Genomic DNA, 17,172 nt, shown 5'->3' with positions numbered 1-17,172 from the left:
TATGTAAAAACTGGAATATAAAAAAAATTAGGGAATCTGAAAGTGTTCCATTAAAATGATTGGGTAATTACTACTTAGTTTCTTTCTAGTACAAGGATGAGTTCCCAAATGAGGGGTATTATAAGTAATGAGACAAAGCTGTTCACTTTTCAAAATTAATCATCAATCCTATTAATTATGTCTGTATTACACATTCTATTAAATTAGCACACATAATATGAGGCCTTCACACATCAAAAGAAAAGCATTATCACTGCACATTAGTGACTTGATAATTTAGCTGAAAAGAACACAAATATTCATAATTATACTACTTTTCATAGGATCACCACTTTTCAATTCTCTTATGGTAAGAAAAAAGGATACTTCACAAGGTAAAAGAAGCATGCTTTTGTTTAGGGGTTTTATCACTAAAAAGAGAAGTCAGATTAAAGGCTGGTTTGAGGTTTTTAGAAATCTGTATTGGAGAGATCTAATTAGGGAGAATATTCACTCAGGGACCTGAAGCTATGTTGAGGTCAGCACTGCAGGCTGGGGTGAGGCAAATGTGATCCTGGTAACAGTTTATCTAGGTTAAGGAGCTGGTTTCAAACTGAGAGCACCTAAAACAGGAGACGATGCAAGGCCTGGTCCTCTGGGCCTGCTGGAGACATAATCAGGTGCTTTAGGAAATGCAAAATCATGTCCTTTTCCTTTGCTACATGGTCTCTGCATGGTAATGCAGGCTTTTCTACTGAGGCATAGCCAGAAACTGCCTGCAGTGTGCTAGCGCTGCCCAGGCTTGGAGCCCTTACAGAAGGACAGGCTGGTGGGCATCTGATAAAGGAACAAACCTAAAAAGGCCAATCCTCCTATCACAGTCATGGACTGAACTTAACTTTGTATGCTTGGACATAAAGGGGAGAAAGGATGAAGGCCAATCTAACAAGGCTACTTGCAAAATGGGTATGATGTATATAGAAGGGGCTCAGTGACTCAATAATAAAACAACATGTATGAAGCGTGAAGATAAAACAGTAACAATACAGCATCACTCATCAAATGTTAAGTAAGTCTCCCCAATATGTTCCCCTGAAGATAAGCCTTAGATTTATATGATACAATTATACCTGCAACATTGTGTGTGTTTATGTGTATACAACAGAAATATAATTTCCACTCTACTACTATAGAGCTTATATGAACCCAAATTTAGTGAAAGTGCTTGCAAACTAACTTAAAAACAAAGTAAAAGATTTGGACCAAATTGGATTTCTCTCTTCACACTAAAGAAGCATTGGTCTAAATCATAAAGGAATTGCAATAGGAAATATGAAGGCCAAAAAACCAAACCAACAAAAACCCCTAAAACAACTACAAAATACAAGACACAGAATATGGACTTGTAGGTTTCTTTCCATGAGTTTAAATTTGTTAAACTGGTTTTAAAAAAGAAGTGATTTACTATTTATCATATGGAAATAAATTTACTAATTAGAAATTTACCAAGTAAGTAGCAAAAGACAATAACTTTTTATCTCAACAAAATTATCTGAGAATTTTCAACATGAGAGATTCCCTGCCAGATTTTTCCTCTGAAGGTAATGTGGAATTCACAGGCTCCTGGGCCCTGGTTTCTAACTATGATCTAAGTGCCCCTGATTGATTTATAAACTGTACAGAAGTTCTGATATTTAAATATGATAGTACTGATTGTATATCTCTCCTTTTTGCCAATCCCCTGGCCTGAAACAGAAGCCAGTTTATACCTTTTATTTAGATCTCACCAAAGGCAGTGACAGTTTTTTTTTTATAAATCCTGGTCAGTTCTTTGAAAAACTAAGTAGCACTTAGTTGGATATATTCCTTGATACGTTTTTTTTTTTGGCTTCATGGTCATTAAGAGGTTAGGCCAACTGTACGTCCTAATTTGGTTGGGATGCTCCTGGTCTAGAGCTATTGCCCCATCATGACTAACAACCCTCACTTCCCTCTCAAATGCATCATAGTTTGAAGAATAAATTACATAGGTGGTCACTGTATTAAGAGAATTCAGCTTTCAAACATACATTTAAATACTCTCTGGCCATTACACTGAGAAAAATCTAGCTCTGTAAAATTCCGGAGAGCAGAAATTGTGTTTTTAGAGTATCTTTCCATCTCTTATATACCAACATTCAGAATAACTCAGAGGAAGTGGTCTATCTAGCAGCCAGAGGTCAAATAGTCAAGGAAAGGGGGCAGTCTTGATAAGCTGGAATTATGGCCAACATGTACCTAAATGCCATTCATCAGTTCATCTATAGGAATTGCTACAAAGCACTGTGGCCAGACGATGTCTCCTTTTCCTTAAGTATCACCCCAAATGTGCATCATTACTTGTATCCAGAAAGCATGCAAAAATCTCCCAACAGTAAATGCACAATATCTGAGATTCACCTAGCTTGACTGATTTTTTACCTACTATTCTGATTATAGGTTCACTACTGGACTGAGTTGTATCACTGTCTTTCACTTGACTTCACGAGCTTTACTCAATACAGAAGCAATAAAAGAGAGTGAGAGCCTTGGGAGCGGGGACTGTGGCTTTATTAGAGTTGCCAGCTGTCTGAGCCTTGCCTTCTGGACTCCAGAATAGCATCTGGCTTATGTCCTTAGGACCGGTTTCAGTACAGATGTCATGGGCAAACATATGAATGTCTTCTGTTGACAGGCTATATCCCCATGGGTCACAAGAAAGAGAGGTCTCTGTCATTTTCTCAGGCCTCACTTTGTGTCCCTAGGCCCTCAATATGAACAACAAACTGCATGGTTTACACAGAATCAATTAAGTGTCAGAGGACAAGAGGAAAACTGGGACATTAAATCAGTATTTTGTATTTAGTTGATCTCAAGGCAGCAGCAAGCTTTAAGTGCTAAGTGTACCTTAATATGGGACCTGATGTTTCTACATGTATAAAAAGACCACTGTAAATAACAGGGTGGAAAAAGAGAGTTCAATATTGGAAACCCTGAAACAGCAAAGCAGCCCGATAGAAGATGACAGTACTATAACATCACAACATTCTGAGAGAGCATTTCTTCATTCTTAGTATGTTTTACCTCATGAACACAGCCTTCACATCACTCTCCTAATAGTACTACGCTGGGTCTGTGTGGCATGTCAAAAACACGAACTGATCTAGGCAAAAGGCTGTCAATGTAGATTTAATGGCCAAAGGTAGAAACAAAGGATTTTTTTTCTCAGTCTTACCTATGCAATAGGGACAACACTGGCCTTTTCTCAAAACAGGTCTTTCACAGGATACTGAAGGGCAGGATTCAGAGTAACAGCTAATTACGCTATCCATGCATACACAGCTGGTACAGACGTCAGGCTTCCAGGACTCGGCTGCCAGGAATATATCCCCTTCATCATTTTTGCAGTAACTAGGCACACTGTCATTATGGGATGAGGAAGGCTGAAGAGGTTCATCTGGAAAAATGAACATAAGGTCAGCAGGGAAAAGAAGATGCTACTGGCCACCAACTGTGCAACATAGTGAGTTTCACTCAAAGCATACTTGGTCACTAGGGCTCTGTGTGCCTCCTGTAAAAATGACTTAGAAACAAAACAGCAAGTCTGATTTGTGCAGGCTCTTACATTTTAAAAGCAAAACAATAAAGACCACAAAAGACCTGTTACAGAGATTTGGTTAGTAGTTTGTACAATATTCATTCTACTCTTTCTCTATAGACACTTAACACAATCCTGGTTTTTCAGGAATGGGGTGGGGTGGGGAAGTGAGGATTTGGGTCACCACAGATGGTCAAACAAGACAAATCCTGCTCCCTGCTTTTCCAGGTAGCCATGTCACCAGGTTGTAGCTAATGAAGGGATTTCTGGGAAAGCTTCTATTTTCTTAGTAGAAGAGCAGATGTGGTGATACTCTCACACTCTTCCTGCCTTGAATCCGAGTGTGTTGCCTGCACCTACAATATCCTTATCATACATGTAGGAGAAGGACCTTGTCCTTCTAAGACCCCGAATCAATGCTGATAAACATCTGCATCCAAACTTCTTGTCCTGTATGGAAAAGAGACTTCTATTTGTTTAAAAACTGTCACTGGGTTTTCTCTGACTTGTGCCCATGAGCAGTCCCAACTCATCAATATCCAAACAGACTTTCACTGCACCTACTGAAATACCTAGATGTAACATTCCAAAGTTCAGGTACTCACGTTAATGGCTGAAAGATGATGGGAAATCTAAATCACTCATAAGGATGTACCCAGAGAGATCATCTGCAAGCTGTTTATGTCTTTGCTATTTAAAGACTTTGACCAGAGGGCTCCCAGATACAGTTACAACTTGAAACAGAAAAGAATGTTACCAGAAAACCCAGATATCTCTTTGGGTCTTGGCATCCACTGAAATTACATAAAAAGCTGTAACCTCAAGCAGAGACCTGACTGGAATATAACAAAGAAAAACATGATAGTGAGGTTCCTAGGTTAGAAATGTCGTAATAGTGCTGGTAAGAGAAAGCACTGCTAACCACATGCACCACTCAAGAGCTTAGAAATAGCAAACCTCTACATTTCCTCAATGGCCACACGATCAAAGAATTATATGCGCCTCTCAGAATCAATTCCATCAAGTCTGCTACTTTCAGGCGCAAACCAGAACTAACTGAGGTAGATAAGCAGTCATCCCAGTGATGCAGAAGCTCTGTCACATTCTCCTCTCCACCTCACGAATACATCACAGAGCCAGGCAGCTTGATTATGGCAAGAGCTTCTTTGAGAAGCAATGCAACTGCTTTGTTTTGGGTTCTCTCGGAGGAACACAGGGAAGTTGGCAAGATGGAATGGGCCTATGTCCTCTCGTTAAGTCATATAACCATATCTCCTATTGACAGTCCCAAAGGCAGTCCCAAGTGAAAAAGAGACACTAGTTTCACTGCACCAAATGTTCTCTGGGTCTAATTTTAGGGATGGTCCCACAGACAACATCTATATGGATTAAAGGTGGTGAGAGGGGATTACTTTCTCAGTAAACTTTTTGGGGTCATCCACGTCCAGGGATAATTTGATCACCACATTCCTCTGGGCTATGAGAACTTAACTCCTTGCTAGCAGCGTCTACCCTCACATCTAAAAATTTAGAAGAGGAAGCAGGGACAACCATGATGAAGCCATGACACAACAGGTGAAATGATTTCCCTAGAGCCTAGAGGCCTCTTGTTAAGGCCTAGAGAAGACCCCAGAGTACACTGAGACATGTGGTCAGTCCTAGAGTGGGACCTGATGCTGAGATGTAGAGTCTGGGCAGGAGACCCCCTAACCCAATCCTGGCTGAGAAGGTCATCTGGGAATCTTGCCCAATGCTATCTTCCCTCTTTCTTGTGCCTCTCCTATTTTCTTCCTGCCCCTGGGACTCCTTCTTGATTCTTACAATTCCAATTGCTAACTCTTGTTTTGTTTATACTTATTCCTTCACTGGTGTTCATTCAGTCTTTTTATTTCTATTCTACTTCCCTCTCTCTTCTGTGCTATATGCTGCTTCCCAACTCTACGCAATAAAGAATGAAAGAAATTCAATACCTTTTTAAAAAGGAGTATTATTCTGTTCCTTTTCCTACTTTGGTGAACTATCACCACCCACAGGGATACCTGATCTTTCTTTGTGAACCTTCCCATTTCCAAACCTTGCTGTACCCCCGGCTAGCAAGTGAAATAATAGTGAAATAATCACTATGGGGGAGGACACAACTCTTCTAACGGTTCATACATATCATTTCTGGACTCTGTTAGGATGCAAGTATCCTAAGATTAGAGATGGTCTTTTTCCAGATGTAAAATACACTATTTATCAAAGCTACTGTTGAAATTTACTGTGAAGAAAATGATGTTTGGCATCTGAAGACTTTTTAAAATTGCTGCAACAACTCTGAATGGAAAGTTCAGAAAGATCAATTATGGGACAGGTGACTTAGTTTAAAATAAGAGCCCTCCAGAGATGCTCTTATACACAGATGTAAGAACCTTTGGAATACTGACATATAAAGCAGTAAGTCCTAATGTTTAAAATGAAGGCTATCACTGAAGCATCTCTCAAGTTATACATAAAAAAAGGACAAGGCACCCAGGAGTAAGTTAATAAACTCGAAGCCAGGTGCACAGGAATGTCTATTCCCCTTAGGAACTGAAGAGAAAAACATTGCAAAGGTTTGCATATGGATAGAAGAGTGATAAAAGAAAATAAGTAATGAAACATAAAGGTTTACGTTTTACTGAGCAGAAATCCTCTGAAAATATTGAAAAGGTAAATGGTTATTGATTTAAATTGAAAAGACCAAAGATTAAGCAGCAACAAAATAAAACTTGTTGTGTTGTCAACTTTGTGATGTTACATATACAAAGTACCTTCTGGAAAAAAGAAATATATTCTGGTGTTAATTACAAGTGCTACTTTCATTACAAAACTGTAATGATTTTCTTGTTAAGAAAAAAAAGAAAGGCAGAAAGAAACAATCTTTCCCCCAAAGTCGCCACAGCAGCCAGACATATTAATGACACAAATACGCAGCTGACTGAAGCCAATGAGGTTCCTGCCCTCATTCCAGGTTCCAGGCAACTGTGCCTCCCCTCCTCCCCACCACAGCCACCACAGGGGTCCTGCAGGACGACAGTGCATGAGGTGTCCCCTTCCCCATGCGGGGCAGCCCAGGGCCCGGCACCGTTACCTGTGCACTGCGGGCAGCAGGAGTCCTGGGTGCGCGAGGGGTTCTCGCAGAGCAGCGGTGGGCACACCTCCGTCTCACACAGCACCCGCCCGCTGTGGCAGGTGCACTGAGTACACGAGTCGATGTTCCATGTCTCTCCTTCCACGAAGTACTCTCCTCCAGGGGCATGGCAAATGGAGGGGGTGCTGAGCTCTGGCTTTTGCACCACAAAGTCATCTGGGAAATGACAGAAAATGAGAACACAAGAGGTTATTCAACGGCAGTCTCACCACCGATGGAAGAAGTTGGTGTTGTCTGCTTGAAGGGACAGAGAAGAAGTGGTTGTAGAGTATCTCCCTCTACTCTTATCAAGACGATACTGAAGAAATATCCCGTGCACAGAAACAGAAGGCAAGAGCAGAAGAGCTGGTTTCAAGAAGTGAAGTTCAAGTGGTTCCAGTCTGTCAACAGTAATGACAGACTTCAATAAGGGAATTCAATTACCTCGAGAGGACTCTTCCTGTCGAGAAGAGAACAGGGCCTCTTAGGGGATCTCTGAATGTGTGAGAAGTGTCTAGAATAACAATGTCTCACTTACTGAATGCTTACTGTGGTCCAATTTCCACGCTAAGTGCTCTCTCTGTGTTATTTCATTTATTCCTTACACCAACCTTGTGAGGTAGATATTGGATCCTATTTTACATACGACGAACAGAAGACTCAGTATTAACGGCAGACAAGGAATTTGAACCCAAGATTATGTTTGTTTGGATCACAGATATGCCTCCAGATTAAACATGACTTCCAACTGATCTGTGCCCCATCCGCTTCATTATCTCTAGGATTCTGGGGACGTTTATAGTTGGAAATACATCCCGCTGCCGAGCGGGCCACACCCCAACCTAGACCAGCTGCCAGCAAACTGAGCAGGAATGCTCTTTCAGAGTCAACAGTCTGGAAACCCTCACCTGAGACTAAACATTTGCTTGACGATGTCATCATCAAGAGAGGTCAATGCCCAGAGACCGATGATAACTATGATTTCTTTACTCAGAGGAGAGGCGATTTTGGTGTCTTGGTGAGATGATAATGATAGAGAGGGAATTTAATGTTTAACATGTCTGCAGAGGTGCTGGGAGTTGCCCTAAAGTTGTGCTGGGGAAATGAGAAGTATGAGGACATTAACCATATTCGTATAATCCAAATATAACAAGTGTTTCAAGAAGGCGTTGACAGTGATGAACCCTGCCGAGAAGCAGTCTGAAGATAGAGGGGCCAGCTCATACTTGGAGCCCAGTGGAAACTGGGCCCCAGGTCAGCTACTCTGTCTTGCAGAGATGCTCAGAACTGGAATCTCTGAGGAGCTCCCATGATGTTACTTTCAAAGTGGTGGCTGGCATGAGAGTCAACAACTCCAGTGAGACTCAGGGGTATGGGCTGATTTCCAGCTCAGAAGGTAGCTGTTACCTTCTGAGCTCTGTCTCAAAGGAACCAGTAAAGACTGGAACTTTGATGGAGTGGAGATCTCACAGGGAACAGACACTAGCTAGTGCTTATGTTTGCTACCAGACCAAACTTTGCAGTTATGAGCAAAGTGGAGAGGAAGGAAATCGGAATGAAAGTGAGCTGGGACGAGATGTTTTACAGAGAAGACCAAAATTGTTTGAAAGAGTGACAAGAGACTAATGTTGGAAAAGGCTCCCTTACTGCCTTCTCCTTTCAAAAAGGACTTAGAGAGGCTCGCCAATTACTGCCCTTCTAAACGCTGACACAAGGGAAATGGTCAGGGCAGCCCCGGTGGCGCAGTGGTTTAGCGCCGCCTGTGGCTCAGGACATGATCCTGGACACCCTGGATCGAGTCCCACGTCGGGCTCTCTGCATGGAGCCTGCTTCTCCCTCTGCCTGTGTCTCTGCCTCTCTCTCTCTCTGTGTCTCTCTGAATAAATAAAATCTTAAAAAACAAACAAACAAGGGAAATGGTCAGAAGAAAATATTGAGTGTTTGCAGGCATCTTATCTTGCTAACCTCTCTACCATACCCCGTGCCTCAGGGCAAATACATGAGTGGCAGAAGAGATGGAGACAAATGTAGAGGGAGAGAAAAAGAAAACACCTAAGAAACAGTAGCATTTGGTGAAATCAATCAGGAGAGTTTGGGGGTTGCTCACCCATCCCAGAGAGGAATACAGCTGATCCTTGAATAGAAGAGGGGAGAAAATATTTAAAGCAGAAGTCCCTGGGGGTGCCTGGGTGGCTTAGTCAGTTAAGCATCTTTGGCTCGGGTCACAATCTCCAGGTCCTGGGATCGAGCCCCACTTTGGGCTCCCAGCTCAGCAGGGAGTCTGCTTTTCCCTCTCCCTCTGCGCCTCCCCCTGCTCATGCTCTCTCTGTCTCGAATGAATAAAATCTTAGAAAGAAAAAAAAGTAAGAGTCCCTGAATGCAACAGCTCTGAGGTCTCTCATCAGAACATTTTATTCATAAGTGGTAATCCACTACAGATTTCTGAAAAAAAAATCTACGTATCTATATATGTGTGTGTGTTTATAGAAGCATATCTAGATATTCACTACCCATAATAATACGTCAATAATCCTGTATACGTTTAGTAAGAATTTTCCCTGGTCCTATAACAGAGAAAACTCATTTTGGTTCCACTGACTTTCAGTTCTTAAGTCGATCGTCTGTTCTTGGTAATGTCTCTGCATTTGAACCAATCTAGCTTAGACTTCTTCACTGGGTACAAGGTTAGCAAAGACCTAGGTGTGGTCCACACTCCACATACTCATGCCAAAAATTAAGGCATGGGGTCTTCATTGGAACGAATGATTTTTTCCTTCCTGTCAACACAGAACTATTTCATTAAATTGTTCATTTATCTTCTGTTTCAATGGACACTAGTGGTTTTTCACATATAACTAGCAAAGCATGTGAAAAGAGAAACTTTCAGTATGGGCCACATATGACTGAACTATGGGGAAAACAAACAAACATGATCATCTGGTCCTCTACAGGGGTCTGGGGGCTGCCTGGCACTTTGATACCTCAGTTACTGAGAGTTGTAGAAGGTCAGAGCTAACAGGGACTTTGTCCCTCTTCTCTGCTCCCACCATGGCAGGCAAGGCCACCTCCCCTCTCAGGCTGGGCCTACCTTGCTGGAGAAAGATGCGTCTCGGGTTCTTGACTGCACACACTGACTAGGTGGATCTACCCACAGGGAGATGTGGGACAGGACTGGCCAGAGGAGAAGTAATTAGACTCTGAAATCTAACACTACATATATTCCAACATTAGAAGAGATCTGATGCAAGATCAGTAGACTTCACTTCTTCCTGGCCTTCTGACACACTATTTGACTTTGGGTAAGAGAGTTAGTATTTCCGTGTCTGTTTTTCAAATGAAAAACTGCCTGAGTGCATTTTTCTCTAACTCAAAATGGCCTGTACAGAGGAAGAAATAATGGATAATAAGACTATGTTGAGCTCCTTGGATGAAAGGCAGTAGATGAGGTATTATGGTAATAATTACTGTTATTGACAACCGTAATTCAGACCCCCATGAGTTATATAATCTGGTCTGTTCTTCTAGCAACTTCTCTTGATTACCATCATTATGATTTTAAATGCTTGGGATGTGTGGTCACTCTAAATATCTCCATTTGGCAAGAGTACCACAGAGCCATTGATTTAAAAAAGGGCAAAAGCCACAGACTTTAATAATTCTCTCCCTTTCAAATATTCCTTTATAAATAATAAGCTTTTATGTAATAAAGTTAGCATCTATCCCCTCCAATTAACTAAAACCTCAGCCTTAATACATTATCTGTAAAATGGAGAGCTGGAGTTTAAGTATACTAGGTCTGCAAACCTTTATAAAAATACAGTTCTAAGACCAATATAATTGAATAAACCTTAAAAAAGCGAGGAGAATCCTTTTAGGTAAGTTTTAGCATTTTCTCTGGTTTCTGGCAAATCACTGACAGCACCTGGCTGATTCTGTGGCTAGAGATGACAAAAGCCACAGAGAACTGAAATGTGCTCCAGGGGTCATCACCTGCATGTCCCCCAGAGTCACAGATGTAATGAGGCCCTGCAAGGCAGAAGTCATTTGCTTAGGGAGCACACACGATGGCAGCCAGCTTTTACCTGAACATGACGGGCAGCACTGTCCGGGATGAATGGTGGGGTTGCCACAGGCAGGCACCGGGCAGGTGATCAGAGCACACATTTCCCGTCCATTGTGACAGTAGCATTCCCGGCACCCATCATGCCAGCTTTCCTCATTTTTATGATGATGGCCATCCATGGACAGACATGTGCCTGACAGGACAGGTGGCCCGGCTGAAGCAAGGACCTCTGGACAGACAGAAGGCAGCCTGGTAAAGAAGCAGCTACTGCACAGGAGAAACAGCCTGTAGTAGTGTCCTCACAGGTGATGCGACCCAGCCACCAAAAATCACGTGTACAAAGGACAGTTTATGACACGGGAAAGGCTCTTGGTAAGAATTTAGGTTAATACGCTCTCAACTTTGAAAAAAAGAAAAATAGGAAAAAAACCTGCAAATATGTGTCTCTCCTCTCGATGGGATTATAGTTCTTACCCCATTTCACGCCACATCCTCATGGCTTACACAGTAAACAAGAACTGATTTTACAGCAAATGGTACATATATGTTTAATATATGCAGATTAATCACTCTAGAAGTCACCCAGAGGGGAAATCCTGGGCCTCTTGAATCTAACAGATTTTTGTTCAGTGGCACACTTGAATCAGTGACTAGATTTTTGTTTACTCTGATCCCTAACACACTGCTAAGGGTGGTAATTGCTTAACTTCCCCAAAAATATGACAAACTTTAAGGATCATTTATTTCTGAACCTGTGGATCATTCTGGCAACTAAAACATCCTGCATCCTGGGGTAGGTAGCCAGGCTGGAGCTGGGGGAAGGGCAGAACTGGCAGTTAGGGTGCACGCTCATGTGGCTTCAGGGAAGTCTTGAACAGGGAAGTCCCAGACAAAATGTATGCCCAGGATTCGTGCATATGTAGAGACGTAGGTTGGCAGGTGCTTATTCAAAAGTTTAAATTCCCACAGAAAACTGCATTACCAGAAAAGAGTTAAGCAGGCTGCTTAGCCATGCCTACCCGCATAGGCTCTGGAAAGGGCTCTCTGCTGCATCAACTGTATCAAGCCACTGCTAGACAGAAGCAGACTCTACGAAGGTCATGATAAAGGTCCTTTAGGCTAACGTTCCTAAGACGGGTAAAAATGAAGAGCTGCAAAGTCACTAATTTGGTCAAATGTGCTTGTCCATGATATGCTTACTTTAAGTTCTATTCTGAGCTCTCATTCTAGTGAGATGGAAGGAGAAGGGATGGACCCACAGAAAGTGACATTTGTGTCTCAGTAGACAATCATCAATGAAATGGTTTCATTTACATTATGTCCTCCTGTTTCTGAGCCCTGGCTGCTCTGAGGGGGCGGGGGGAAGAAGGGTCACGGGATCACACTTACCTCTGCACTTGCAGATAAGACAGCCATGACTGTCCTGCTGGAAACCCAAGGGGCAAATTTTACTGCACAGGAGCTCTGGGCATTTCTTGCAGCGACAGATGTTACAGCCATGCTTATTCTTCCTGGGTAATTAAAATTTTGTCAGAGGTCAGAAAATCCAAAAGTCTCAAATGATATCCAAGCTCTCAGACCAAGGGTCATCAAAGTGATTCTACTATTAAGCAGGATGAATTGACTTATGTTCTCAAAAACTCGTGGACTGATGTGTAAGTAGCTCTCTGTGGCCATGACCACCACCCACCCAAGGCCAAGGGCAAGAACTGCCCCAGCACTACTGTGCTTCTGGGAGGTGACTGTCAGAATCCCAGTGACGTGGCTGTGGACTTAATTAGGAAAAGTAGTACTATAGTATAAAAAAGATGAATGCAGAATTCCATGAATAGGATGGTGAAGGATATATTGCTGGTCAATACCGGAGGCCAGCATTGGGGCAAAAGTCCTCCTTTTGTCAAGGTAAACCTTCCTCCCAATCTTCATAATCTTTGAAGAATTTCAGACACTAGTAGAAATATTTTTTAAAAGATTTAAAAAATTTATTTATTTGAGAGAGAGTGAGTAAGCATGCAGGAGCAGGGGGAGGGGCAGAGGGATAAGCAGACACCCTGCTGAGAGCAGAGCCTAACTTGTGGGGGTCCATCCCAGGACCCCAGTATCATGGCCCCAGGCTGAAGTCAGACACTTAACCAATTGAGCCACCCAAGCACCCCACCAGTAGAAATATTAATGAATGCTTTGCTGAACTTAGAGCAGACAAAAGGAGAACCCAAGGCTCCACGGATCTGGGAATGCCAGACCAAGACTGATAAAGAATAAAAGCCTTGAGAAGCCCTGTGATCAAAGTTCACTCATTATTTCACTAGTTAGGAAAGAATAAACTGAACAAGGCTCCATACATGGGGTAGAAAGAAGCATGTGGGATAAAGGAGAAAGGCTGCACTTTCATAAACTAGAGTGCCTAAATTTTGTGATGGGAAAGATGATGTGAAATAAATAAATAGGTGTTTATGAAATATATCACAGCGGTTTAAGTAAAGATTTTTTGGGGAAAAAAAATTCTTAACAGACATTCCTGATTTTCTTTAAAAGAAGAATGTTACAGAGGAGCTCACTTTGTCTCCTGTCTACCAGCCACAGGATTGAGTCTACTCCTAGGCTCCACATCTCCTCTACAGGCTTTGCCTTACTTGGCTTACTGGGCCTCAGACAAGGAGGAGTCACTCTGTTCACCCTCAGGTTCATCCCAAGTAGTCCTAAGTGGCAACAGTGGTGTTCAACTAACACACACACACACACACACACACACACCTGTTCTTTTTCATCGTGGATAAATTAAGGGACTCTGAGAGATGACAGCTCTCTGGGAAACCCTTGGTATACCACTGCCCAAGTGACAATTAAACTACAATATGCTAAGTGAAATGAGAATGGAGTGCTGGGGTCTACTTATTTATGTCAACATAACAAGAACAGAGAATCTAATGAATTATTCATACTCAGTCCAGCTATGTTATTTTTAAGCTTTACTGAGGCTTTACCTGATTTGTTTGTTCATTCATTTACATCTCCATCCATCCACCTGCCCACCCTCCCCCTTTTCTAAGTGTTTGCTGCACACAGAGAGGAACAATCCACTTAGCAGGTATGGATGGGGGCCCTGACCACTGCCGTCATCCTCACGCTCCCATAAGGTGGGTGTTCAACATTTCTTTCAGAGGCTGTCCTTGAAACACATATTCTAGCTGATAAAGTGCTCATTTGTCTACGGTGGTCTACTCGGTCCTCCCTAAATGTGCTTACTGACAGGAACATGACATGGACTCTACAGTCCTCTAAGAGACTTCTCTCCAAGGTGAAGGCTGGACTTGAATTCAGCCTTGATTCTGAGCTGTTATAATACTGCAGCAGGCAGTTATAGTCACTATGATGCTAATAACACTTTATTGTATATTAGGAGTAAAGCTGAGAAATAATATTTTTATTGGCTATCACAGTCATATTTTAGGATTAAGAACAGTGACAGTTTGTTAATTTGGCGACCTGTTAAAGGAGAGTGAGTGTTCCCAATTTATTCCCCTATCCCTGCTTAAACTAGAATTCCTAAGAGGAACCATAAAAAATGGTAACTTTACAATGGTAGGCAAGAGATGATGAATCTAAGTCCCTTATAATTACTAGTACTACAAAATATATTAAAAATTCGAAAGGCGGATGGGGCACCTGGGTGGCTTAGTTAAGCATCTAACTCTTGATTTTGGTTCAAGTCATGATCTCAGGGTCGTGAGACTGAGTCCCATATCAGGCTCTGTGATCAGCAGGGAGTCCACTTGAGAGTTGTCCCTCTCCCTCTGCCCTTCCCCCACTGCTGCCTGCCTTTCTCTCCCTCTCTCAAATAAATAAATCTTCATTTGCCCCTCCCCCCACCTGTGCAGGTGCTCTATCTCTAAAATAAATCTTTAAGGAAAAAATGATAGGCAAGATGATGAAAGGTATTTTTTTGAAGGAACCAACTTAATACAAAGGAACAAATAGATGTTAATAGAGACACTAAACAAATGTCAAGTACTTTGTCCCCTGGAATAATCTAGATTTTCATGGAGTCTGGCTCAATGAAGAAATTTTTGAAAATAAAAGTCATGGTTCTTATCTCTAAGGAAATCCATAAAATGTACTACTACATGAAGAAAAAATATTATAAACTATAGACCAGCACCAAGATAAGATATTGAGGCATGGCAAGCAAGCACGCTCCGTGTTGCCAATAAGTGGCTGTCCAGTGATCTTGAAGTACACACTAAAGAAATCATCACTAAACCGTCACTGGGACAGTTATGAAGAGTTGTGGCACATACAGTACTAGGATCTCATGACAATTCCATGCCCCCCAGCAGTGTCCAAAGGCTTTTGCAATGAGGAAGTCTCACAGAGAGGCTCAAAGGACAGTGGTATAATCAAGGCTTTGGTCCATCTTAACAAAAGAGTAAGAGTAGCACTGAATCTTTATCTTTGGAGACACCCTCCTTTTGCTGCTCTCTGATTCACTGAACAAAGCAAGCATAGATACTCTGGATTCAGTGCATCATTGATCCATTCACACACACACAGACACGAAACAGCTAACAAAAATAAGTATGGACGTTTCATTAACTTACAGATAATTAAGAACAGATCTTCTGAATTAAGAAATACTTACAGATATCCAAATGGACAATACTTGTCACAGATTACAGGTCTGCATTTCTTGGGCCGTGGGCGGCACTGACAGATCTCACAGTTGTGGGCATCAGTCAGGAAGCCGAAGGGGCAGTCCAAAGTACAGCCTCGCTTGAGGCCCGAGCACAGCTCCTCCCCTGTGGAGACAAGCAGCGAGCCTAAGGTGCTGATGAATATCCTGACACTTCCATGCCTCCCCCTAATCTCCCGATCCTCTTCCACAGATGGAAATTTCTTACCTGTACCACATCATTAGGAATGCTTAAAAATTATAGAGGCACCATCCCACGGTTATCACAATGTAACTTCACGTCTTGGTACTAATACAGAAAAGAATGTCCAGAAAAATAGATTTCTGAAGTGTATTCCAATCTGGTGCTAAAGAGCATGCTAGTAACTACTATTTGAGGTGTGGATGAAAATTGAGTGCTATTTTTTCATGAGATTTGTTCTTATGAGTTCCTCAAACTACTGATTACCATTTACTGTAAAAATATGAGAACTAGAAACTTACACCCAAACTTCATTATACATTTTACTCCTACTAAATGCTCACAGTAACACACATTCCTAAGTGTTCACACAATGTTTTCTCTTAGGAGCTTTAGATATTATCCTATAATACTGTATATTATATGCAGCCTAAAGGATTTTATACCCTTTCTTTAAAAAGAAACAAGTCTAATAACATGATATAAAGTGAAATAGTGAAATATTGTTTCATTTAGATATTTTTTCTCTCCAACTGACAGATATCCATATCTTTGGATAAACTTAATTGACTCAAAAGTGTATGTGCTAAAAATGTCTAATTAATGTTTATCCACTATTTGAAATGTTCTAACTCTCCTCTGTTAGAATTTGGAAAGATGTTTAACTGTCCTCTGTTAGTAACATTATTTTAGAATTTCAAAAAAGAAGGGGAAGAAGCTATGGTGGTGCGCAAAAGGAACTAATAGAGATATTAGCTTTGTAAGAGTCTTCTAGAAAGATTTAAAAAGGTGTGAGGTAGGAATTAACAGAGTAATGTAAGGAACACAAATGTTTAAGTAAGAAAAGCATGCTTGGTGGTATGCTAAAGCAACTTGAGGCTGTCTGTACTGAATGCAGAGTCTGAAAGTCAGTCAAATTTAAAGAAGCTGACACAGTGATGGCAAAAGTACAGCAATGTTTGATAACTGCTCCGCAAAGACTGGCAAGATGGGAAGCAGAGACTATTTTTGTCGGAATAATAAATGAATCTATATTTTATTTGGACACCCTTAAAAGCATAAATATTGTAAATAATGCATACGTTACCCAGAAAAACAGAATACGTGTCCCCTCCACACGCAAATCTTATAATCTAAAATTAAACCTTGAACTACAATTAATAGATGGGAAGGGTTCAGGTTTTACATAAATATTTTAAGATACCATCTTTTGTGAATCTTAGCTGGCAATACACGAATATTTAATTTGCTATCTTTTAAAGAGGAAAATGTGATTTATGGTATAATTTTCTACTTTGTCCTGATCATAAACCTTTCATTACACATATTTAATATAACCCTGTGGGTCTGTATCACACTGCGAAGCAAATGATTACTAATTTGCATCCTTAAAAGAGAAATTCTAAATGGCTCATTTAAAAATTTGTAATTATAGGACTTGAAAGGTCATCAGTTTTCATCTCTTTCCATCATTAAGGGATGATAAAGGAGG

General features: G+C 41.3%; 1 protein-coding gene across 3 annotated transcripts in view; it reads right to left on the bottom strand.

The window, feature by feature from the left end:
- The window catches only part of CRIM1 (cysteine rich transmembrane BMP regulator 1), a 184,606-nt gene that overhangs the window by 26,413 nt on the left and 141,021 nt on the right, over positions 1–17,172 (bottom strand). For 2 of the 3 annotated variants that reach the window (XM_025454191.3, XM_035700380.2), the window contains 5 exons: positions 15,449–15,605; positions 12,199–12,320; positions 10,829–11,038; positions 6,708–6,923; positions 3,233–3,454 (listed from right to left, as the gene is read on the bottom strand). In XM_025454191.3, the coding sequence (XP_025309976.1) occupies positions 3,233–3,454; positions 6,708–6,923; positions 10,829–11,038; positions 12,199–12,320; positions 15,449–15,605 (927 nt within the window). The remainder of the gene's footprint in view (positions 1–3,232; positions 3,455–6,707; positions 6,924–10,828; positions 11,039–12,198; positions 12,321–15,448; positions 15,606–17,172) is intronic. The other variant, XM_025454192.3, reaches the window with a different exon arrangement.

The sequence above is a fragment of the Canis lupus genome, chromosome 17, assembly GCF_003254725.2.
Source record: "Canis lupus dingo isolate Sandy chromosome 17, ASM325472v2, whole genome shotgun sequence".
NCBI lineage: Eukaryota > Metazoa > Chordata > Mammalia > Carnivora > Canidae > Canis > Canis lupus.
Note: the sequence above shows the minus strand (reverse complement) of the source record. Positions and strands in the feature narration are given on the sequence as shown.